The sequence below is a fragment of the Heterodontus francisci genome, chromosome 3 (genome assembly GCF_036365525.1).
Source record: "Heterodontus francisci isolate sHetFra1 chromosome 3, sHetFra1.hap1, whole genome shotgun sequence".
Classification (NCBI taxonomy): domain Eukaryota; kingdom Metazoa; phylum Chordata; class Chondrichthyes; order Heterodontiformes; family Heterodontidae; genus Heterodontus; species Heterodontus francisci.
In genome coordinates, this window is record NC_090373.1 from 196,741,427 (window position 1) to 196,767,927 (window position 26,501).

At 43.3% G+C, this 26,501-nt stretch overlaps 1 protein-coding gene across 1 annotated transcript in view; it reads right to left on the reverse strand.

Annotated features, from left to right (window-relative positions):
- Window positions 1-26,501, reverse strand: part of mia3 (MIA SH3 domain ER export factor 3) — a 204,501-nt gene that overhangs the window by 83,638 nt on the left and 94,362 nt on the right. The window contains exons 8-16 of the mRNA XM_068028070.1: window positions 22,159-22,247; window positions 20,963-21,040; window positions 20,767-20,877; window positions 13,084-13,155; window positions 12,011-12,115; window positions 11,797-11,919; window positions 4,814-4,925; window positions 1,919-1,971; window positions 1,728-1,818 (exon numbers count right to left, since the gene is read on the reverse strand). Of these exons, the coding sequence (XP_067884171.1) occupies window positions 1,728-1,818; window positions 1,919-1,971; window positions 4,814-4,925; window positions 11,797-11,919; window positions 12,011-12,115; window positions 13,084-13,155; window positions 20,767-20,877; window positions 20,963-21,040; window positions 22,159-22,247 (834 nt within the window). The remainder of the gene's footprint in view (window positions 1-1,727; window positions 1,819-1,918; window positions 1,972-4,813; window positions 4,926-11,796; window positions 11,920-12,010; window positions 12,116-13,083; window positions 13,156-20,766; window positions 20,878-20,962; window positions 21,041-22,158; window positions 22,248-26,501) is intronic.

The following is a 26,501-nucleotide window of genomic DNA, read 5'->3' on the forward strand; positions in this document are numbered from 1 at the left end:
AGATAGAATTTAACCCTGAAAAGTGTGAGGTGATACACTTTGGAAGGAGTAATGTGACACGTAAGTATTCAATGAATGGCCTGACACTGGGAAGTTCCGAGGAACAAAGTGACCTTGGTGTGTTTGTCCATATATCTCTGAAGGCAGATGGGCAGGTTAATAGGGTGGTGAAAAAGGCATATGGGACACTTGCCTTTATCAATCGAGGCATAGATTACAAAAGCAGGGAGGTCATGTTGGAGTTGTACAGAACTTTGGTAAGGCCACAGCTGGAATACTGTGTGCAATTCTGATTGCCACATTATAGGAAGGATGTGATTGCACTGGAGGGGGTGCAGAGGCGATTCACCAGGATGTTGCCTGGGATGGAACATTTAAGCTATGAAGAGAGGTTGGATAGGCTTGGGTTGTTTTTGCAGTAGCAGAGAAGACTTAGGGGTGACCTGATAGGGGTGTACAAGATTATGAGAGGCATGGACGTGGTGGATAAGGAGCAGCTGTTCCCTTTAGTTGAAGGGTCAGTTACGAGGGGTCACAAGTTTAAGGTGAGGGGCGGGAGGTTTAAGGGGGATTTGAGGACAAACTTTTTTACCCAGAGGGTGGTGACAGTCTGGAATGCCCTGCCTGGGAGGGTGGTAGAGGCGGGTTGCCTCACATCCTTTAAAAAGTACCTGGATGAGCACTTGGCACGTCATAACATTCAAGGCTATGGGCCAAGTGCTGGCAAATGGGATTAGGTAGACAGGTCAGGTGTCTTTAATGCATCGGTGCAGACTCGATGGGCCGAAGGGCATCTTCTGCACGGTATTATTCTGTGATTCTGTCATGATGTCAATGCAATCATCCACAATAAGTCCATGCATGGCAAGGGTCTTGTTCACAAGTGAGCGGACATTCTGGAGGAGATGTGCAGAGGGGCGATGAGAGCTGATCCACTGATAGAATTCAGTCAACAGTGGGAGGGGTGAGTTGGTCAGGAAGACGACTGGCAAGATTAGCCCCCTGCGGGCACCCTGGACGGAAAGGTTGACAAGAGGATGGGGCAATTGGGGTTGCTGCTCATGATGAGCCAGCACCGAGTGCCTCAATGAGCCCATCGGAGGATGCAAAAAGAGGCACAGAGGGAAGCTGTAGGCTTATCTAATAGGGAGTCAAGTCTGGAAAGGTGAGAAAATAGCAAGGTTGACAAGGTTTGAAGGGTTGTGGTAAGGAACAGGCGGCAGAGTACTTGAGAGTGGAGAAATGAAAGGAAGCATGACAATAGAAGACAGTCTTGGAGAATTAAAGAGAAAAGTTAGAGGAAGAGCAAAAGTGAAAACAGATTGATGGGCATGGGTCCGGAGCAGCAGCCAAAATGCACACGCAAATGGACTCAGGAAGAGCTCAAAGTTACACAGGTCTAGTTACATAAAAATTAGTGCACATAAAAACACGATAGCAAACAGGTAATAGATAGAGATAATAGTAAAGAGTCCAGAGTTAATGGGAAAGAAAAGACAAGGAAAGGAAAAACAAACATGAGAAAGAAATGGTTCTGCAAAACAGGAAGATCCCAGATTTGATCCCCGTGTTGAGTTAGCTTATCTCATCTGGGGAGGCAGCAGAGAGGGGTTACAACTAGCCTCAGCACCCCTGATGAGGTAGAAAATATTACATAAATTCAGCATTTGGTTTTTCATTATTTGTAGGTCAAACTTTCATTCACATACATGAAAACAATAGCTTACCCTCCAGTTCATGCCTAGCTTTTATTTCATCTGTCAGTTTCGCTTGGAAATGGTCTTTTTCCTCTTCAATAATCTTTAAGGTGGTTTGTACCTTGAGAGGAAGATCGAAGTGAGAATGACACTCCTATACATCCAGCAACAAAATAATGTCATTCTAAATGAACACGCGCATACAGGATTCAACAACTCACCCTTGAAACATCCATCATTTGCTGAATCTTCATTTTTATCCTTTTGCTTTTGTCTAAAGAACAAATATATTTCAGACAGTAAAACTGGAAGTGCCTTAAAATATTGAAACGAATTGTGCTTATTGAATAACTCATCTATGTGAAACTTCTCACTGCACCTTGCATGCAATGAATTACTTTGAAGTGCAGAGTTATTAGCTGAGCAATCCAATACCATCTTGAAAGATCCCTCAAAAAGCAATGAGATCAACAACTATTTCATGTTTTTTTGGATGTCACTGATTGACAAATGATAGTCCAGGCACTGAGAGAATTCTCTACTCTTCTTCCCATTGTACCACTGGATCTTTAACTGTTCACCGGGTCCATCAGAACAGACAGAAAACATTTCAGTTTCAAAGGCTAGCTAGAGGGATGGCACCTGTGACAATGTAGCACTCCCTCAGAACTGAACTGCACTATCAGCCTTTTGATTGTGGACTCAAGTCCCTGGAGAGGTGCTTGGACCCACAACTTTCTGATTGAGAGGCAAATATGCTTCTTAACAGCATCAAACTGACAGTTCTACCAAAGGGTTTCTAACTAAAATACTAACTTATCAATTCTCTTTTCAGGTACCAACAGTCTGCCACACAATCCCTGAAATTTGTGGGTTTTTAAAAAATATATTAACAAATTGCCTCAGTCATTGGTAAATGCAAGGCTTTTTCATTCAAGGTGGGGCTGCACTACCTTGTTCCAGAGTTACCTAGTGGCCAGAGCCTGCAACTTCATGACAGTTGACACAGTGATTTCAGTGTTAAATGCTGATGCAAAAGTGTAAACGAATATCATAACAGGAAGTAGATTTTGGGCAATAAGTGTGTGCCTTACACAAGATTTTTTGATATACAGATTTCACATCAATAGAATTGCACCCAGTGATGGGAATTAGCTATTGAAAATGGACATTATTTTGTGCTATTGTTCCTGGCTTTATACAGATATCAGAAGAACAGAGTCCCACAATACTAAAGTCACACTGACCAAGCTATGGGTAAACGAGAGACGGACAGTTAGTACATTCATTAATTACAAGTGATAACCTCACTAATTTAGCTGTAGAATTTTAATGCTGTCACAATTGGGCGGCACAGTGGCACAGTGGTTAGCACCGCAGCCTCACAGCTCCAGGGACCCGGGTTCAGTTCCGGGTACTGCCTGTGCGGAGTTTGCAAGTTCTCCCTGTGACCGCGTGGGTTTTCGCCGGGTGCTCCAGTTTCCTCCCACTGCCTAAGACTTGCAGGTGATAGGTAAATTGGCCATTGTAAATTGCCCCTAGTGTAGGTAGGTGGTAGGGAATATGGGATTACTGTAGGGTTAGTATAAATGGGTGGTTCTTGGTTGGCACAGACTCGGTGGGCCGAAAGGCCTGTTTCAGTGCTGTATCTCTAAATAAAATAAAATCCAGGTTATATTTTACTCATACCTTATATGTGGGGGAAAAACAGGGTAGGCAGCTTAAAAAGGAAAATAAAGCTATCTGAAGGACAAAGCACATGGGGTGGTGGGGGGGGGGGGGGGGAAAGAGAGAGAATGGAAGAGTTCATTTTCTTTCCCAAAAGCGTTAAAAGTGTTCTCAGGACGTGGGCAACATTGGCAAGGCCATATTTTTTGTTCACCCAAGTTACACTGAGACGGTAGCGAAGCCTTCTTTGTGCTTCATAGTATCTTGCCTGGTCACTTCAGAGGATGTCAAGAATAAGCACAGTGTAAGACTGGAGTGACATATAGCCCAAGATCACTGTAAAGATTGCAGGTCCCTTCCCAAAAGAACACTGGTGACCCAATTGGTTTTTGCGACAATCTGGCAGCTTTCATAGTCATTTTCTCCAGTGCTAACCACAAATTACTGGATTTATTGAATTCAATCTCAAAACCTGGAAGAATAGGACTTGAATTCAAAGGTTACTAGTCAAGCATCAACAGCACTACACTGTGGCACCGATCTTAAAATGGTTAACTGATATCAGCAACAGTTCCATGACACTGATAGCCCTCTGCTGGAAGGCCCAAACAGATAACGTCGACAGGATGATCAACCCATTCATGCAATCCTCACATCCCTAAACACACGCACGCCATCAGGTCTTGCCGAACAATGGTTGGAACAGTCGGAATTTTAGCCAATTCTCCTTGCTAGCCCAATTGTAGTGCCTCAACTTTCCGCATCCTACTGCACTAAGTCCCGTTCACCCATCGCCCCTGTGCTCATCAACCTACAATGGCTTCCAGTCTGGCAACACCTTGACTTAACATTCTCAATTTGGAGTTCAAATGCCTCCATGGCCTTACCCCCTCCCCATCTCCAAACTCCTCCACCCTTACAACCCTGGAAACTCTCAGATTCTGGCCTATGGAGCATCCTCAATTTCCTTTACTTCATCAATGGCCATGCCATTTGCCATCTAGACACTACACTCTGGAAATCCCTCCCTGAACCTCAACGCCTTTCGACTCCTTGAAACACATCTCTGGCCAAGCTTTTGGTCAACTGCCCGAATATGTCCTTCTGGGGCTTGGTATCAAATTTTGTCTGCTAACACTCTTGTGAAGTACCTGGGAACGTTTTACTATGTTAAAGGTGCTATTTAAGTGCATATTGTCAATGAGATCTGCAAAGTCAGTAGATACTGAGAATTGAAGCCCAGGCCTCCTTTGTCTGGTGCATTTATCCACAAAGCAACAGAAAAGAGTTGGCTTGCTTAAACTTCTAGTTTTCAAATTCTATGGTAGCAGACCATTTCGTAAAGGCATTAAAATTCACACCACCCTTCATCAGGACACTTGAATGAAAGTAAATCGCTGTGCTGGAATAGAGTTAACAGTGATTAGATTTTGTTGTACTGGTTTTACCTGGCAGCTCTCCATTAGCCACTTCACCATCCACTTCTTTATCCCACCCATTATCTTCATTGTCAGACTCAGTGTCAAGCTGCCTAAGCTGCATTACACAGTCTGTCAACACCTGGATATTGGAGAAGATTGAGAAAGGTTAGAGAGAGCAAGCCTGAGGGGAAACTGGGACGGAGACCATCAGGTAAAAGCAGGTGGGAGTCAGCGGTAGAGCGCACGAGCCAGCAGGAAAGCATGTGAGCAGCAAGCACAAAATCAGCAAAAGAAAAATCAGTGACATCACAGGACAGCAGGTCGGTGATTGGTTGTTCCGAGATGAGGGGCTCGTAGCTGAAGGAGTTCAGGGCAGAGCAAAGCGAGCTTGAGCATCAGAGAGCAAGGTTTAAAAAAAAAACTAAAGTATTGTCAGCACAAACGGAGCAAATATAACAGTAAGTGGATTAATAATGAGTATTAGCACATCACAGAAGCATTAATTGAAATTAATAGTTTAAACATGATACTAACTAGATTCTAAAAGAGGGAATTGTGGTTTTTTTTTTTAAGATCATGGATGGGGAGCTGAGGGCTGTTGCTTGCAATCCTTGTGCCAAGTGGGAACTTCAGGACACCATGTGTCTTGGGGGAACTAAGTACGCAGAAGTTTTTTTTATTCTTTCATGGGATGTGGGCATCACTGGCAAGACCAGCATTTGTTGCCCATCCCTAATTGTCCTTGACAACTGAATGGCTTGCTAGGCCATTTCAGAGGGAATTTGAGAGTCAACCATATTGCTGTGGGTCTGCAGTCACATGTAGGCCAGACCAAGTCAGGAGAGCAGATTTCCTTCCCTAACGGACATTAGTGAACCAGATGGGTTTTTACACAATTGATGATAGCAATGGTGCCATGAAACGGAGACTAGCTTTCAATTCCAGATTTGTTCTTGTCTCCAGCTGCTTGAGCTCAGACTCAGGAGTTCCCAACTCGAGGGACAGTAGGAGTCACTGCAAAGCATCAGGATGGCTGAGAGTTTCCTGGATCATATATTCCAGGAGGTGGCCACACCACAGGCAGACAGTGTTCCAGATAGTAGATGGGTGATTATGGGTGAGTTGGAACAGGTAGGAAGTGCAGGGGTCTTTGGGGAGTGTGCCCTTCTCAAACTGACAATCAGCAATGGAGACTGTAGGAGTGACGACACCTTGAAGGAATGCAGTCCAGTCCTTGAAAAGAGATATGTAGTTGTAGTAGGGGATAGCATAGTTAGGGGAGTAGACACTGTTCTCTGCAGCAAAGATAGAGAGTCCCAAAGGCTCTGTCGCCTACCTGGTGCCAAGGTTAAGGACATCTCTTCTGGGCTGGAGAGGAATTTGGAGTGGGAGGGAAAAGATCCAGTTGTCGTGGTCCATGTAGATACCAACGACATAGGTAGGACTAGGAAAGAGGTTCTGTTGAGGAACTATGAGCAGCTCGGGGCCAAATTAAAAAGCAGAACCACAAAGGTAATAATCTCCGGATTACTACCTGACGAACTTGCAAATTGGCATAGGGTAAATAAGATTAGAGAGGTAAATCTGTAGCTCAAAGACTGGCGTGGGAGAAATGAGTTCCGATTCATGGGACACTGGCACCAGTACTGGAGAAAGAGAAAGCTGCTCTGTTGTGATGGGCTTAACCTATGTCCTGGCGAATCGTACAACTAGGGTTGTCGATAAGGCTTTAAACTAAATAGTGGGGGGTTCAATTGAAAGTAAGTTTATAAAGTCCAAAAGTAACAAGAGAACAGAGGTGCAGGATAGTGAAGGAGCATACTTTAATCAGAGTGTGACAGGAAGGGCCAGAGAATACAAACACAAGAGTACAGCAGAAATTAGAACCAGAGTAGGTAAAAATGGTAAAAAGTCAAAGCTTAAGGCTCTTTATCTGAATGCACTTAGCATTTCTAACAAGATAGATGAGCTGACAGTACAAAGAAATAAATGAATATGATTTGATAGCTATCACAGAGATGTGGTCGCAGGATGACCAGGACTGGAATCTTAATGTTCAATGATATTCGACATTCTGGAAGAATAGGCAGAAAGGAAAAAGAGGTGGGGTAACGTTGTTATTAAAGGAAGGGATCAGTGCAGTTGTGAGTAATGATATAGGTGGAACAGATCGTGATGCAGAATCAGTTTGGGCGGAAATAAGGAATAGCAAGGGAAAGAAATCACGAGTGGGAGTGGTCTATAGGCCTCCAAAGAGCAGCCTCTCTGTAGGACAAGATATTAATCAGGAAATAACGGAGGCGTGTAAGAAGGGCACTGCAATTATCATGGGTGATTTTAATCTGCATATAGACTGGACAAATCAAACTGGCACGGGTAGCATGGAAGACAAATTTGTAGAGTGCCTCAGGGACTGTTACTTACAGCAATACATTGCAGAACCTACCAAGGAACAGGCTATTTTAGATTTGGTATTGTGTAATAAGGTACGATTAATAAGAGATCTCGTAGTTATGGATCCTTTACGGGGAAGCGATCATAACATGGCAGAATTTCAAATTCAATTTGAAGGTGAGCAACTCGGGTCTCAAACCAGTGTCTTCAACTTAAACAAGGGCAATTACAGAAGTATGAAGAAAGAGTTGTCTAAAGCGAGCTGGGAAGATAGACTGCAGGGGAAGTCAGTGGCAGCCTTTTAAGCAGATATTTCATAACACTCAGCAAACATTTATTCCAGTCAGAAGGAAGAACGCAAAGAAAATGATGAACCACCCGTGGATAACAAAGGAAGTTAAGGAGAGTATCAAATCAAAATCAAAGGCATACAATGCAGCGAAAACGAGTGGTAGGCCAGAGGATTGGGAATTTTTTTTTAGAAACCAGCAGCGCATGCCAAAAAACTAATAAAGAGAGAGAAAATTGATTATGAGAGTAAATTGGCAAGAAATATAAAAACAAACAATAAGAGCTTCTACGGGTAAATTAAAAGGAAGAGAGTAGCTAAAGTGAGTGTGGGACCCTTGGAGGATGAGACTGGGGAGTTAATAACAGGGAACAGGGAAATGGCAGTAAATTTAAACCAATATTTTGCATCGGTCTTCACAGTGGAGGACGCTATAAACATCCCAACAATAATAGATGAGCAAGGTGTAAATGGGAGGGAGGAACATGTAACAAGCTCTATCATGAGGGAAAAGATGCTGGACAAACTGATGGGACTAAAGGCAGACAAGTCTCCAGGACCTGACGGCCTGCATCCAAGGGGTTTAAAAGAAGTGGCTGCAGGGATAGTGGAGGCATTGGTCATAATACACCAAAACTCACTGGATTCCAGTAGGGTATCAGCGGATTGGAGAACCGCTAATGTGACACCCCTATTCAAGAAAGGAGGGAGACAGAAAGCAGGAAACTATAGACCAGTTAGCTCATCAGTCATTGGCAAAATGCTAGAGTCCATTATTAAGGAAGAAATAGCAGGACATTTAGAAAAACATAATGCAATCAAACAGAGTCAGCATGGATATATGAAAGGGAAATCATGTTTGACAAATTTGTTAGAGTTCTTTGAGGATATAACAAGCAGCATGGATAAAGGGGAACCGGTAGATGTTGTGTATTTGGATTTTCAGAAGGCGCTTGATAAGGTGTCACATAAAAGGTTATTGTACAAAATAAGAGCTCAGGGTATTGGGGGTAATGTGTTGGCATGGTTTGAGGATTGGCTAACACACAGAAGGGAGAGTCGGGATCAACGAGTCTTTCTCAGGTTGGAAAGCTGTAACTAGTGGGGTGCCACAAGGATCGGTCCTAGGGCTTCAACTATTTACTATCTATATTAATGACTTGGAGGAAGGGACAGAGTGTAGTGTATCCAGATTTGCTGACGATACAAAATAGGTGGGAAGTTATGCTGTGATGAGGAGACAAAGAATCTGCAAGGGGATATAGATAGGTTAAGTGAGTGGGAAAAAACTTGGCAGATGGTGTTCAATGTGGGAAAGTGTGAGGTCATCCACTTTGGGAGGAAGAATAAAAAAGCAGATTATTTAGATGGAGAAAGACTACAAAATACTGCAGTACAGAGGGATCTGGGTGTTCTTGTACATGAAACACAAAAGGTTAGCATGCAGGTACGGCAAGTAATTAGGAAGGCAATGGAATTTTGGCCTTTATAGCTAGGGGGTTAAAGTTTAACATTAGGGAAGTCTTGTTACAACTGTACAGGGTGTTGGTGAGGCCACACCTGGAGTACTGTGTACAGTTTTGGTCCCCGTATTTAAAGAAGGATATACTAGCATTGGAGCCAATTCAGGAAAGGTTCACTAGGCTGATTCCTGGGATGAAGGGGCTGTCTTATCAAGAACAGCTGAACAGGTTAGGCCTTGATTTATTGGAGTTTAGAACAATGAGAGGTGATCTTACAGAAACATATAACATTTTAAGGGGGCTTGACAGGGTAGATGTTGAGATGATGTTTCCACTAGTGGGGGTATCTCAAACTAGGGGACATAATTACAGAATAAGGGGGCACACATTTAAAACTAAAATGCGAAGGAACTTCTTCTCTCAGAGGGTGGTGAATCTCTGGAATTCTCCACCTGAGACAGTTGTGGAGGCTAGGTCATAAATGTATTTAAGGAGGAGGTAGACAGATTTTTGAAATCTCAGTGAGTCGAGAGTTAGGCGGAGCAGGCCCGAAAGGAGTTGAGGCCTGGGACAGATCAGCCATGATCTTATTGAATGGCGAGACAGGCTTGAGGGGCTGAATGGCCTACTCCTGCTCCTATTTCTTGTGTCCTTATGACACCAATGTTCAAGGGACCGCACAGGAGATAACAGCAAAGAGCAGAAATGCAGTCGTTATAGGAGATTCCATAGTTAGGGGGACAGACAGGCGTTTCTGTAATCTTCATCGTGAGCCCTGCATGGTGCGTTGCCTTCCTGGTGCCAGGGTAAAGGACATCATGGAGAAGGTGCAAAATATTTTGCAGCAGGAAGGGACTAAGCCAGAAGTTGTGGTAGATGTCAGTACCAACATAGAAACAATAGGTATCAAGGTCCTATGGTCAGATTTTCAGGAGGTAGGGAGGAAATTAAAAAGTACAATCTTGAAGGTAGCAGTCTCTGTATTACTCCCAGTGCCGTGCACTAACGAGAGTCGAAATAGGATAGGAAAGATCAATGCTTGATCTTTCATGGCATGGAGGGATGGTGTCAGATTCTTGGGGCATTGGGACCAGTTCTGGGGTTGGAGGCACCTATTCAAAAGAGACGGTTTTAATCCAAATTGGCAGGAGGATGGGCATCAGCATTTGGAATTAGAAAAGAGGAATGTGGTGCATGAACTGAGAGTGTTGAATAGTACCCGAGAAGGAAGAACTACCATATTAGTTAGGAGCAGAGTAAGAAGGAATACGAGGAATACAATGGCAAGTTTAGAATGCATGTATGTAAATGTACAAGGTGTGGTGAGTAAGGTTGGTGAGTTAGAAGCACAAATAGCCATGTGAAATATGATGTAGTGGCAATAACAGAAACGTGGCTTTAAAATGTTGAGGATTGAGGATTAAGATTCAGGACTACAAAGTGTTCACAAAAGGTGGGGAAGGAAGGTGGGGTGGCAGTACTGCTTAGGGAAGACATTTTAGTGTTGGAAAGAGAGAATGTTTTTGAGGGGACAAGGACAGAATCTATTTGGTTAGAGTTGAGAAGCAAAAAGAGGATGACCAAACTATTTATGCTCCACACATCGGAAATGGATGAAATCACACTGCTGCAATGGGAGAAGGGGAGGGTTCTCAACTAAGGTTGGATGTTGCAGCACATTGCTAGAAGGGGGAGCAATACTCTGCACCTAATTATATTGCAACTGTCCTGGACCTCGAGACAGATACTGGGCACCAGAAATGATGGAAAATATTCCATACTTCAGCACCATCTTGATTAACCAGAAAATTCATAAAAGCAGAAGTTTCAAAAAATATTTAAGAGTGCCAATACTCTTGGGGGAGGGGAAGCAATCCTTTTTGGTCAATCCAGATGTGAAGATGAAAATCTCTCAAAACTTTGTCTAATAAATCAAAACCATTTGAAAATATTGGGAGCAAAGTAGCTGCGAAGAACAATTAAGAATAAATAAAGCACTGGATGAACACATTAATTTCCTTCTGGAAATGCAATTTTAAAATTCTCATTACATGCAAATAAGGGTTTAAAAAACTCATTTCAAACTGATTTTTTTTAAAATACACTCAATGGAAGTACATCCAGCAATGGCTGGTCGCCTTCAACAGGGCACCAGTAATGCAGTTCAACTGCATTAGCTCACCACTAATTCCATCCCCCTCTCTGGCCACTATTGCAGGCTGAACCAGCTATCCTATTCCGACAATGCAGCGCTCCCTTAGTGCACTGGAGTGTCACCCTTGAGCTTTGTGCTCAAGCCCTGGAGTGTGACTTGAACCCACAACCTTCTTTAACAGTACTACCCACTGAGCCACAGCTGAGGGGGGGCAAAAAGGAGTGAACATCTAGATGTTTCTATTTGAACACACAAAAATATGCACTGAAATCATGACCCATTGCAGTCCTCACCCCTCAGCTTTTTCCCAGAACCTCAATACTATAAATAAAAACAAGAAATGCTGGAAATACTCAGCAGGTCTGGCAGCATCTGTGGAAAGAGAAGAACTGAAATTTCTGATGAATGATCACTGACCTGAAACGTTAACTCTGCTTCTCTCTCCACAGATGCTGCCAGATCTGAGTATTTCCAACATCGGCAGTATTTTGCTTTTATCTCATTACAAAACCTCCTTGCCCCCCTCATCTAGTCCTTCCTATTAAAATCTGCAGCTTTTTAATATTCAAGCTTGTGCCAGCTAATCATTACTTTTCAACCTGCTCTGCAGTCTTTGACTCATTTCCCCATTAAGTAAAAACACAAGATTACATGCATTGATGCACTGAGTGCATTAAAAAGACCAGTTATGGTATCTGTCTCTACATACCTCAATTTCATTGTCCTTGTAAGCCAGCATTTCCTCCAGGTCTCTCTGAGCTTTCTGGCAGAGTTTGATCTGCTCATTAAGCTCACTGTGTCGCTCACTCCAGCCTTCCGCCTCTTGCAGAAGCTGCAAACCCACAAAATAAAACCATTGTTAATAACCTCAGAGTATTTCATGTGGGTCCCTGGATTCTAGTTCCAGCAAAGAGAATATTCACCTGACTTTTGCTCTGCTTAAGCCTGGCGCTTTCTTCTTGCATAGACTGGACATCTGCTTGCAGTTTTTCTTCATTTCCTTTGGCACCAGAAAGGGCTTCCTTGACCTAAGAGATACACATCTGCATAAGGTAATGCCCATCTCCACCTCAGGTTCACTACAAACTCATCAGTTTCTCTTCTAGGAGGAGTGACCTACATTGAGGTACAGAACAGATACATAGGTGGCCTTCCTCTTTACAGGCTCGAATTGCCCTATGTATTTCCTCCGTCAGGTTATGAGCTTTAGCTCCACTCCAGGACTTTATCTAGGCTGACATTTCAGTACAGGACTGAGGCAGTGCTGCAGTTTCAGGGGTGCCACCTTTTGAATTAACAGTTAAACATGAGTCCCTTCTGCCTGCTCTGGTGGATATAGAAGAGCCGAAGGCACTTTTCAAAAAAACACAGCACAATGGACCAAGTGGCCTCTTTCTGTACCATAAACTTTGTAAGATTCGATGATTAGCAAAAACAGACTCACTAGTCATTCATCTCACTTGTTTGAGAATTTGGCATGCGCAAACTGGCTGCTTTACTTGGCTACATGACAGCGACAGCACATCAGAAGTTATACATAAAATGCTTAGCGATAAAGGACAGAAAAGTTGCTCCTGCATTCCAGAATTTTATTTTAGATGTCCAGCATTTGCAGTTTTTCACCTTTTTTTATAAACGGTACATCCCAAGAAATTCCGCTCCCTCATAATTAGCTCAACGTTTAATATGTAATTACATTTTCTCCAATATCACTTCAAAAAACCTCAGCAATTATTTTCCACAACCACACTCACCGCAAGTCATTTGTTAAAAAATCACAGGGTCTGTTTAATTATAGCCACCAGGGAGCCATTTCGAAAGCATTTAAATAAGGGGTTTCACCAAAGTTCACATTGAAGGTTGAGAAAACTTAAGAAAACTAGTCTAGACTACTCCAACGTTCTCTAATATAGTGACATTACCCCACATTACACTGCTACAACATGCTCTGTACACAACACAATTAGACTACGTTTATCCAATTACACTTACTTACCCGTGAGAGTTCTGCCGACTGCGTTGAAATAACTTTTTGCAATTTTTTCACAGACTTCTGAGTGTCAGCAATCTGAGTTTAAAAATAAAGAACATTGGTCTGTCCCACTGCACAAACACACAACATTTATTTTCGTGCAAAACCTTGTTGAAACCTCAAGAGTCTTCCGACATCACAGAATCATACAACACCTTTGCCCAACGTGGCTGTGCCGGCTCTTTGAAAGAGATATCCAAACAAATCAGTCTGACTGTCTCACTCTTTCCTCATAGCCCTTCAAATTTACACCCAACCCTCTTTCAAAAGTTACTCCTGAAACTACTTCTACCACACTTTCAGGTGCTGCATTCCAGATCAAACAACGCAGTGTAAAATAATTTCTCCCTCTGAACCAGAGAACCTTGATTCGTTTGCTAGTTATCTTAAAACAGTTACCTTAAAATTATATCCTCTGGTTACCAACCCTCCTGTCACTTTTACTCTACCAAAACTCATGAGTTGGAACACCTCTATTAAATCTCCCCTTACCCTTCTCTGCCCATAGGAGAACAACTCCAGCTTCTCTAATCTCACCACAGAACTGATTTACCATTTACCCCTCTGCAACCATTCATGGCCTTGACATTTTTCCTGAAATGCTGTGCCCATAATTCAACAAAATGTGCCGGCTAAGGCTTAACCAGTGTTTTTCTTTGATAAAGATTTAGCAAAATGTCCTTGGTTTTGTTCTCTCTGACTCCATTTATAAAATCAAGGATCCTATATGCTTTTTTTAAAAAAAGCCTTCTAAACTTATCCAGCCTCCAAGATTTATGTACATGACTCCCCAGGTGTCTGTGTTCCAGCACCCCCTTTAAAATTGTAACATGGTTCCAAAGGTGCTGTGGACCCATTTGCCAAACAAAAGTTTTTCTTTATTATAAAAACCTTGAAAATCTCTATTAGGTCACCCCTTAACCTTCCCTGTTCCAAGGGCTAACCTTTCCAACCTCCTCATAACTGAAGTCCCTAATCCGATAACTCCCTCGTAAACCACCTCTGTACCCTTAAGTGTGGTGCCCAAAATAGTCCACAGTACTCCAGCTGAGCTTAAGTTTAACATGATCTCCCTGCTTTTATATTTCTATTCCTCTACTTATAAACTCAAATAACCCATATGCTTTTCTTAACCACCTTATCAAAAGAATCAGGCAGGTAGTGCAGGAGACCCCTGACTGCATCTCACTCTCCAACAGGTATTCAGTTCTGAATACTGAGGAAAGTGATGCTTCACCTGGGGAGTGCAGCCAGAGCCAAGTCCGTGGCACCATGGGTGGCTCAGCTGCACAGGGGGGTATAGGGAAGACTGGAAGAGCCATAGTGATAGGTGATTAAATAGTCAGGGGAATGGATAGGCGTTTCTGTGGCCGGGGACCTGAATCCAGGATGGTGTGTTGCTTCCCTGGTGCCAGGATCAAGCATGTCAGTGAGCAGCTGCAGAGCATCACGAAGAGGGAGGGTGAACAGCCAGCAGTCGTTGTCCACATCGGAATCAATGACATAGGCAGAAAGAGGGATGTGGTCCTGCAGTCAGAATTTAGGGAGCTTGGTAAGAAATTAGCAAACAGGACCTCAAAAGTAGTCATCTCCGGATTACTCCCAGTGTCACGCACAAGTGAGTATAGAAATAGAAAGATAAGTCAGATGAATGCATGGCTGGAAAGATGGTACAGAAGGGAGGTCTTTAGATTCCTGGGGCATTGGGACCAGCTCTGGGGGAAGATGGGACCTGTGCAGGCCGAACGGGTTGCACCTGAACAGAGCCAGAACTGAATTCCTTGCGGGACGTTTTGCTGTTGGGGAGACTTTAAACTAGTTTAGCAGGGGGTTGGGGACCTGAGGGTAGACTCAGTTGGGACAAAATCAGAAATTAAAATGGAAAGCAGAAAATTGATGGATGAGTCTGGAATACAGAGAAAACAAAGGTTAGAAAATAAGGATTTTGGCAGTGCTCAAGGGTATCTATTTCAATACAAGGAGCATAGCAAATAAAGATGAGCTGAGGGCACAGATAGACACGTGGCAGTATATCATAGCTATTACAGAAACATGGCTTAAGGAGGGACAGGAATGGCAGCTCAACATTCCTGGTTACAGGGTTTTCAGACGTGATAGGGAGGGAGATGAGAAAGGAGGGGGAGTGGCAATTTTGGTCAAGGAAACTATTACAGCTGTGAGGAGGGATGATATGTTGGAAGGTTCATCAAATGAGACCATATGGATTGAGCTAAGGAACAAAAAAGGAGTAATCACACTGCTGGGAGTGTACTATAGACCCCAGTCAGAGGGAGATAGAAGAGCAGATATGTAGGCAAATCTCTGAGTAGTGCAAGAATAGAGCAGTAATAGTAGGGGATTTTAACTTCCTCTTTGGCCTCCTTGTCTCGAGAGACAATGGGTAAGCGCTTGGAGGTGGTCAGTGGTTTGTGGAGCAGCGCCTGGAGTGGCTATAAAAGCCAATATTAGAGTGACAAACTCTTCCACAGGTGCAGCAGAAGAAATTGTTTGTCGGGGCTGTTACACAGTTGGCTCTCCCATTGCACTTGTCTTTTTTCCTGCCAACTGCTAAGCCTCTTCGACTCGCCACACTTTAGCCCTGCCTTTATGGCTGCCCGCCAGCTCTGGCGATCACTGGCAACTGACTCCCATGACTTGTGATCAATGTCACAGGACTTCATGTCACGTTTGCAGACGTCTTTAAAGCAGAGACATGGACGGCCGGTGGGTCGGATACCAGTGGCGAGCTCGCTGTACAATGTGTCTTTGGGGATCCTGCCATCTTCCATGCGGCTCACATGGCCAAGCCATCTCAAGCGCCACTGGCTCAGTAGTGTGTATAAGCTGGGGATGTTGGCCGCCTCGAGGACTTCTGTGTTGGAGATACGGTCCTGCCACCTGATGCCAAGGATTCTCCGGAGGCAGCGAAGATGGAATGAATTGAGACGTCGCTCTTGGCTGACATACGTTGTCCAGGCCTCGCTGCCATAGAGCAAGGTACTGAGGACACAGGCTTGATAGGCTCGGACTTTTGTGTTCCATGTCAGTGCGCCATTTTCCCACACTCTCTTGGCCAGTCTGGACATAGCAGTGGAAGCCTTTCCCAAGCGCTTGTTGATTTCTGCATCGAGAGACAGGTTACTGGTGATAGTTGAGCCTAGGTAGGTGAACTCTTGAACCAGTTCCAGAGCGTGGTCGCCGATAGTGATGGATGGAGCATTTCTGACGTCCTGGCCCATGATGTTCGTTTTCTTGAGGCTGGTGGTTAGGCCAAATTCGTTGCAGGCAGCCGCAAACCTGTCGATGAGACTCTGCAGACACTCTTCAGTGTGAGATGTTAAAGCAGCATCGTCAGCAAAGAGGAGTTCCCTGATGAGGACTTTCCGTACTTTGGTCTTCGTTCTTAGACGGGCAAGGTTGAACAACCTGCCCCCTGATCTTGTGTGGGAGGAAAATTCCTTCTTCTGAAGACTTGAATGCGTTCAAGTCTTAAGAAGGATTTTAACTATCTCAATATTAACTGGGATAGTTTTAGTGTGAAAGGAACTGAGGGAGCAGAATTCTTGAGGTGCATTCAGGAGAACTTTTTTGCCCAGTATGTAGCAAGTCCAACAAGAAAGGGTGCAGTTTTAGACTTAGTTTTAGGTAATGAAGATGGGCAGGTGGAAGGAGTGGCAGTGGGAGAGTATTTTGGTGGTAGAGATCATAATTCAGTCAGTTTTAACAATTATGGAAAAGGACAGAGATAGAACAGGAGTTAGAGTTCTCAAATGGGGCAAGGCCAATTTTACTAAACTGAGGGATGATTTAGCGCAAGTGGACGGGAAACAGCTACTTGAAGGTCAATCAGTGTCAGAGCAGTGGGAGGCATTCAAAGGGGAGATTCAAGGGATTCAGATTAAAGATGTTCCCACAAAGAAAAAGGGCGAGTTGGACAAATCTAGAGCCTGATTGATGCCAAGGAGCCTACAGGGTAAGATAAGGCAGAAAAGGAAAGCTTATGTCTGACACCGAGAACGCAATACGACAGAAAGCAGAGAGAAGTATAGAAAGTGGAGGGGTGAAATCAAAAAGGAAATTAGAAAATCAGAGAGGGCATGAAAGAATATTGGCAAGCAAAATCAAGATGAACCCAAAGATGTTTAATCAATACATTAAGACTAAGAGGATAACCAAGGAGAGAGTAGGGCCCATAAAAGACCAAAAAGGTAACCTGGGTGTAGGGGCGTAAGATGTTGGTATGGTTCTTACTGAATACTTAGCATCTGTCTTCACAAAAGAGGGGAACATTGCAGATATTGTAGTTAAGGAGGAGGAGCGTGAAGTATCTGATGTGACAAACATAGGGAGAGAGGAAGTATTAATGGGATTAGCGCCTTTGTAAGTTGATAAATCACCAGGGCCGGATGATATATAGCCCAGGCTGTTAAAAGAGGCAAGAGAGGAAATAGCAGAATGTCTGACCATTATTTTCCAGTCCTCACTGGATACAGGCGTAGTGCCGGAGGATTCGAGAACTGCTAAGGTTGTACCTCTTTTTAAAAAGAGAACGAGGGATAGACTGAATAATTACAGGCCAGTCGGTCTAACCTCAGTAGTGGGCAAATTATTGGAACCAATTCTGAGAGACAAGATAAACTGTCACTTAGAAAGGCACAGGTTAATCAAGGTTAGTCAACATGGATTTTTTTTTAAGGGAAGATCTTGTTTGATCAAATTTTTTGAAGTAACAAGGAAGATAGATGAGGGTAGTGCAGTTGATGCAGTATACATGGATTTTAGCAAGGCATCTGACAAGGTCCATATGGCAGACTGGTTAAAAAAACAAATCAAATCCCATGGGATACAGGAAACTGCAGCAAGATGGATACAAAATTGGCTCAGTGGCAAGAAACAAAGGGTAATTGTAGATGGGCGTTTTTGCAACTGGAGGGCCGTTCCCAGTGGCATTCCGCAGGGCTCAGTACTGGGTCCCCTGCTTTTTGTGGTATATATTAACGATTTGGATATAAATGTAGGGGGCATGATTGAGAAGTTTGCAAACACAAAGATTGGTCATGTGGTAGATAGCGAGAATAGCAGCTGTAGGCTGCAGGAAGATATTGATGGTCTGGTCAGATGGACAGAAAAGCGGCAAATGGAATTCAACCCGCAGAAGTGTGAGGTGATGCATTTGAGGTGGTCAAGCAAGGCAAATAAATACACCATTAATGGGAAAATACTGAGAAGTGTAGACGAAGTGAATGTCCACAAATCCCTGAAGGTAGCAGGACAGGTCAGTAAGGTGGTTAAGAAGGCAAATGGAATCCTTTCCTTTATTAGCCAAGGTATAGAATACAAGAGCAGGGAGGTTATGCTGGAACTGTATAACTCAGTGGTTAGTCCACAACTTGAGTACTGTGTGCAGTTCTGGTCACCTCATTACAGAAAGGATGTAATTGCACTAGAGAGGGTAGAGAGGAGATTTATGAGGATGTTGCCAGGACTGGAAAAATGCAGCTATGAAGAAAGATGGGAAAGGCTGTTCTCTTTGGACAGAGAAGGCTGAGGGGAGATCTGATTAAAATGTACAAAATTTTGAGGGGCCTGGATAGAGGAGAGGTGAAGGGTCAATTCACCTTAGCAAAGAGGTCAGTGACTAGGGGACATAGATTTAAAGTGATTGGTAGAAAAATTAGAGCAGAGATGTGGGTGGTGGGGGTCTGGAACTCACTACCTGAAAGGGTAGTTGAGGCAAAACCCTCAACTCATTCAAAAGGAGTCTGGATATGCACCTCAAGTGCAGTAATCTGTAGGGCTATGGACCAAATGCTGGAAGGTGGGATTAAAATGGGTGGATCGTTTTTCGGTCAGCAGACACTATGGGCCAAATGGCCTTTTTTTGCCTTAAACATTTCATGTTTCTAAACTTTCCATGATCAACTTGCCATGCCACCTTTAAGTATTTGTGCATACGGACACCAAGGTCTCCCTGCTCACCTACACTTTTCAAATTAGTATACTATAAATGACACTGTCTTTTCATATTCCTCCCAAACATCAGCATTTCACATTTCTCTATTTTAAACTCCATCATCCATGCTTCCGTCCATTTCACCAACTTGTCTAGGTCATCCTGAAGTTTATAACTATCCTCATGAAACTTGACAATGTTGTAGATAACAGCTGCAAATTTTATAATGCTGCACCCTACACCAGAGTCTAAGTCGCTTGTAAAGATGGAACAGTAATGGACCCAAAAGTGAAGCTTGGACAATACCTCAGCAACCATGTCCCAGTCTGAAAAACATTCATCCACCATGACATTTTACTTTCTGTAACTGAGCCAATTTCATATCCATACTGTCAGTCACTTTCCCCTCAATTCCATGGGCTTCCATCACCTTAGTAAGCCTCCCATGTGGCACGCTATCAAATGCCTTTCGAAAGTCCATATATACATGTATAAACTACCTTGATCAACCTTCTCCATTACCTCATCAAAGAATTCAATCAAGTTAGTCAGACACGATTTGCCTTCATCAAATCTATTCTGGCTCTCCTTGATTAACCCGGTGATTTTTCAAATGAAAATATATTTTGTCCCTGATAATGGTTTCCAATAACTTCACATCACTGATGTTAGGCTGACAGGTCTGCAGTTTCCTGGTTTAACCCTCTCCCTTCCCTTGAATAGTGGTATAACATTTGCAACCTTCCATCCCTCTGGTGCTACTCCTGTATCCAATGAGAATTTTCTTCCATCAGAAAGCTAGGATGCATTCCATCTGGACCCGGTGACTTACCGACTTTCAGTAATGCTAACATTTTTAGTACACGTTCTCTATCTATTACTATCCTGCCCATAGCATCCCTCTCTTTTAGTATAACCTTCACATCCTTTGTAAAGACAGGTGAAGAACTCATTTAACACTTTTGCTATGTCCTCTGCTTCTATATAAAGGTTTCCCTTTGGGTCCTTAACAGATCCAGCTTTTTACCCACTCTCACTTTACATATTTAGCAAATGTTTTGGGGTTCAATTTAACGTTGCCTGCTAATCTTTACTCGTAACCTCTCCTTGCCTCCCGTATCAACTTATAAAATTCTGTCCGGTGCCTGGTGACTGAATCTTGCTCCTGACATTTGTCATAAGCCTCCTTTTTCTGTTTTATTTTCTTTGTCATTCAGGGCACATTAGCTTTGAATGTTCTCCCTTTTCCCTTCAAAGGAATATGCCTAGTTTGTACCTGAATTATTTCTTCCCTGAATGCCCGCTATTGCTCTGTTACTGCTCAACTTTGCAAGTGCCTTTTCCAATCTACCTGTGCTACATCCCTTCACAAAATCACTGAAATTAGCTCTTCCTCAGTCGAGCATTTTTACTTTCAATTTTTTTTGGTCTTTCTATAATTACCTTAAACCAAATTGTTGCAATCACTATTAGCTAGATGATCTCCTATTCTCACACATTCCACTTGCTCTACTTCATTTCAAGAACCAGATCAAACGCTGCTTTTTCCTTTGTTGAACTGGGGACACGCATGTACAGCAGAACTTTCATGATCAATATCAGATATCCTATCCTTCCATTTTCTGTTTTATACAGTCTATATTAGGGTAATAAACCTAGGTTTACCTTTTCAAAACTACTCACTACTTCCTTACCTGATTCTGCTGTTTAGTCGTCTCCTTCTTCTCATTTTCTAACAATGCCTGGAGATTTTTCACACGCGTCTCCAGATGAAGGTTCACCTGTCCAAGCTCCCTACAGGACTCCTTTGGGAACAGATAACTTGTAAAATTTGCATATAAAGTTTCAATCAACTATTAATAAACATGTCAGTATACTGTACTCTCTCACCTTAAGTTCTTTAGCTTCATCAGACATAGTTGATTTCACATTCTGTGTTTCATCAATGACAGTCTTGGCTTCTTCCAGCTAAGAGGTTCAGGGATGGTGAGGAGGGAGAGGGAAGAGAAAGAAAGAGTACATTTCAAACGCACTTCCATTAATAATTGTTTGCCACTATGATACGAGGCCTAAGTAGCCCAAGTCCATTCCTCCATCTATGGACCCTCTTTGATCACTTCTCTTGCACTCCTGAACAAGATACAAGGAAGTGGTTGCTGTCTAAGCAGCCTTTCCTCTCACCTCCAGCTTCACAACTCTTTTCCATCACAAACTTTTTCACCTTTACTTAATTGATACTATAGTCAATGCTACTTTAAACTTTCCTCACATTCCTAAGTTCTAAATACAGAGCCCTTATGTCATATTTACATCCTCAATTGCTGAAATCAAAATCCATAACAAATTCCAAATCTAGCTCATTCTTTCCCAGAACTTCAAGTTATGGAAATCCCTAGCTCCCTTCAGTATTCCAGCTTTTAAAAACCATGCTGGGCAGCACCTCATTGCTATTTAATTAATCACCTCCCCCTACTGATTGCAACATTGGTGCCCTGCCTTGAGTGTCTTGGCTCTTCACCTCAACTCAACAAGAGAAGGCAACAAAACACGGATTACAGAAGGGTTCTCTGATCACAGGCCATGTGACAACCACACCTGCTGTCCCACCTTCTTGAAGGAAGAAAATAGCTATTGGGAAGGTGGCCTCCTAAATCCACTGGGTAACCAGATAAAGAATGGTGGTGGTGCGGGAGTACTGAATAGCCATCTGAGAAAGAGGATCAACATGTCAAAAACTCAATAACCATCTGCCACCCAAGACAGTGTACAGCACCGTTTAGGCATTCATAAAGGTCAACTAAACACAAAGTTCTGAATTCTCTATTTGTAAACAGTTCTTTCAAAAATTATGCTTGGGCGGAGGCTTTTTCCATTTTCCTCTCATTGACCTCTCAGAATTGTTTATCTGCACTCTAAAAAAAAAAATAAAGGAAACTCTCTAGGTATTTTAGGCTTCACTGACTCTGGAGGGGTAAACAAGAGACAAGCTGTGAGCTGCTTATTGTTTTTAATGAAAGCCTCTCGATACATTCCCCTTGCATATTATAACCCTCAATAAAGCCTAGCAGCAAATATTAGATTTGTACCTTCTTTTCATAAGTGGATACTTTCTCCAAAACCTCAGTCTTCTCCTGAATAAGCTGTTCAATTTTCTCAGATAGCTGTTTTTCAGTCACTGGGAACAGGCAAACATTTCAAAATCTGTAATTTTCAATATTTTCATAGCCAACTTAGATTGAAATAATCTTTACAGCAACATATTACATGGTACTAATTAACAGGTAAGTGTTTGGGCCATAACACAGATGCTCTCCTCCAAAATTGAAGGATCCTCCCTCCATGTTGATACAGTGGATAAAGGCATTATCCTGTGGTGTACTGAGTGACAAAAGGCCAGCAAAACTCAAGTCTAACCCCCAGGCTCTGCTGAGTTAACAGTTCGCAACTTATTGAGGAGCTTAAATTGATTTCATTGGTGTTGCTGGGAAAGGGAGCAGAGCCAGATTTCCTGCTCCTGACCACTGGTGAAATGTACCCATTGTGGTACACTGTGGATCGTTCACCTTTAAAGCTGAGTAGTCTGTTCATAAATGGTGTATGGCAACCAGGACAAGGCATTGGAGGGGTGCCGACAGAATCCCAGTAGCACCAAGTCAATTACAGCAACTGAGATCAACAAACAATGCAGGCCAGGAGTCAAACATGGCACCTTTGTGGCAGAGAGGGGCAAGAATTCCGAGTGTGTTCAGGAGAATTTTCCACAGCAGTATGTTTCCAGTCCAATGAGAAAGGAGGCACTGCTAGACCTGGTTCTTAGGAAGGAGGTGGACTAAGAAGATAAAGAATCAGTAGGGGGAACATTTAGGGAACAGTGATCATTGCATCACAAGGTTTAGGTTGGCTATGAAAAAGGGAAAGGAACATTCCAGAGTAAGAATGATGAACTGGGGGAAAGCCAAATCTAATGGGGTAAGAATGGATCTGGCCCAAATAAGATGGATACAAAGGTTGGCAGGCAAAACAGTAACTGAACAATGAGCTGCCATTAAAGAAGAGATAGTTCAGGCACAGTCAAGGTACATTCCACCAAGGGGAAATCCAGAGCCCCTGGATGACAAAAGTGCTATGAGGGACAGAGTTCCAGGATTTTGATCCAGCGACAGTGAAGGAAGAGTGATATATTTCCAGGATGGTGTGTGACTTCGAGGGGAACTTGCAGATGGTGGTGTTCCCATGCGACTGCTGTCCTTGTCCTTCTAGGTGGAAGAGGTCGCAAGTTTGGAAGGTGCTGTCGAGACATGGTGAGTTGCTGCACTGCATCTTGTATATGATATACAATGCTGGAGTGTAAAGTTGAGATATAGCAGGGCAGCTCTGCCAAGTGGAATGTACAGCCTGTGGCATGTGGGAAGTCATGGACGCACCATGTGTCCTAGACAAACACATCTGCAGAAAGTGTCACCGGCTGTAGAAAGCTGAGCTCCGGGTTTCGGAACTCGAGCGGCAGCTGGAGCCACTGTTGAGCATCCGTGAGGCAGAGGACTAAGTGGATAGCACGTTTACACGCTATGGTCACACCACAGGTTAGGAGCATGCAGGCAGATAAGGAATGGGCGACCGTCAGGCAGTCTAAGAGAACCAGTCCCCTAATATGATCTCACTCTTTAATCAGTTTTCCATTTTGGAGTGCAGTCACAACCAAGTGTGTGGCACAACAGGTGGCTCAGCTGCACAGGAGTGGAGAAAGAAGAGTGAAAGAACAGCAGTGATGGGGATTCATTAGTTAGGGGAACAGACAGGCGTTTCTGTGGCAGTAAACGTGACTCCAGGATGGTGTGTTGCCTCTCTGGTGCCAGGGTCAAGGATGTCACGGAGAGGCTGCAGAACATTGTTCTGGGGGAGGTTGAACAGCCAGAGGTTGTGGTCCACATTGGTACCAATGACATAGGTAAGGGGAATAAGGTCCTGAAAGCAGATTTTAGGGAGCTAGGAAGATTAAAAAGCAGGACCTCAAACAAAGTAATCTCAAGATTACTCCCAGTCCCACGTGCAAGTGGGACAAATAGGAAAATTCAGCGATTGAACACGTGGCTGGATAACTGGTATAGGAGGGAAGACATCAGGTTTCTTAGACATTGGGACACGTTCTGGGGCAGGTGGGACCTATACAAGATGGATGGGATGCATCATAGCAGGACTGGGACGAATATCCTCAAAGGCCGACTTGCTAGTGCTGCCAGGGGAGGGTTTAAACTAAATTGTCAGGGGGATGGGAACCTGAGAGGGAGCTCAGGTTGGAAGGAAGCAAAACTGGGAATTTGTGAGGGATGTGGGAACCAGCACAAAGTATCAGAGAGGAATACCAAGGTGCACAGAATACTGGGGGAGATAGATAGCACGAGAGTAAGGAACAGTAAGTTATTAGGTGGGGTCAGAGTAAAGGAGAAAGTAATAAAGTCTGAATCAGGGTTAACGTGCATGTGAATGCAGAGAGTGCGGTTAATAAGACTGGTGAGGTACAGGGGAAGATTGCCATGTGAAAATATGATGTTGCGACTATAACAGAGACCTGGCTCAAAGAAGGGCAGGACCAGGTGTTAAATATTCCTGGATACAAGATGTTCAGGAAAGATAGGAAATGGAAAAAAGGGGGAGGGGTGGCAGTATTGATTAAGGAGAGCATTGCAGTGTTGGAGAAAAAGGGTGTCCCAGAGGGGCCGAGGTCAGAATCAATTAGGCTCGATCTAAGGAACAAAAAAGGTGCAGTTCAATTGCTCGGTGTTGTCTATAGGCCACCAGCTATGGGAAGGACGTGGAGGAACAAATGTGCAAGGAAAGGTGCATAAATGATAGGGTAGTTATAACGGGGGACTTTAATTATCCAAACATAGACTGGGATAATAGCAGTGTAAAGGGCTGTGAGGGGCAAGAGTTCTTACAGTGTGTTCGGGAAAATTTTCAACAACAGTATGTTGCTAGTCCAATGAGAAAGGAGGCACTGCTAGACCTGGTTCTTGGGAATGAGATGGGCCAAGTGGATCAAATATCAGTAGGAGAGCATTTAGGGGATAGTGATCATTGTATCATAAGGTTTAGGCTGACTGGAAAAGGACAAAGAGCAATCCAGGTTAAGAACAATTAACTCGAAGCAGACCAACTTCAATGAGGTAAGAATGGGGCGAATAAATTGGAGTCAAAAGCTGGCAGCGAAACTGGCTGTTGAACAATGGGTTATCTTCAAAGAAGAGATAGTTCGAGGTATGTCCCCTCAAAGGGGAAAAGTAGGACAAACAAACCCAAAGCTCCTTGGATGACAAAAGAGGTAGAGATTAAGATAAAGAAGAAAAAGCGTGCTTATGATAGATGCCAGGTAGAAATTATTATTGAGAATCAGGTTGAATATAAGGAGGTCAGAGGGGAAGTGAAAAAGCAAATAAGAGAAGCAAAGAGAGAGCATGAAAAAAGACCGTCAGCTAGCATCAAAGGAAATCCCAAAATGTTGTATAGGCATATAGATAGTAAAAGGGTGATAAAAGAGTGGGGCCAATTAGGGACCAGAAACAGGAGGCAGAGGGCATAGCTGAGGTATTAAATGATTACTTTGCAGCTGTCTTTACCAAACAAGAAGACGCAACCCATGCAATGCTGAAAGAGGTCAGTCTAGAGAGCTTTAAAATTGATCAAGAGGATGTATTCAAGAAGGTGTCTGTACTTAAAGTGAATAAAGCACCAGGGTTGGATGAGATGCATCCATAATTACTGAGGGAAGTGAGGGTGGAAATCGCAGAGGCACTGGCGATAATTTTTCAGTCTTCCTTAGACTTGGGGGTGGTGCCAGAGGACTGGAGAATTGCAAATGTTACACCCTTGTTGAAAAAGTGTGTGAAGATAAGCCCAGCAACTACAAGCCAGTCAGTTTAACTTCAGTGGTGGGAAAACTTCTAGAAAAAATGATGCAGGACAAAATCAATAGTCACATGGACAAATGCAAGTTAATTAAAGCCAGCATGGATTTCTTAAGGGAAAATAATGTTTAACTAACTTGCTGGAATTTTTTGAGGTGGTAACAGAGAGGGTCGATAAGGGCAACGCTGTTGATGTAGTGCACACCAACTTTCAAAAGACGTCGGATACAGTGCCATACAACAGACTTGTGAGCAAACTTGTAGCTCATGGAATAAAAGGCACGGTAGCAACGTGGACACAGAATTGGTTGAGTGACAGGAAACAAAGTAGTGGTTAATGGATGTTTTTCGGGCTGGAGGAAGGTTTATAGTGGAGTTCCCCAGGGGTCAGTATTGTGGCCCTTGTTTTTCCAGATATATATGAATGTTCTAGACCTTGGTGTACAGGGCACAATTTCAAAGTTTGCAGATGGTACAAAACTTGGAAGCATTGTGAACGGTGAGAAGGATAGTGTCAAACTTCA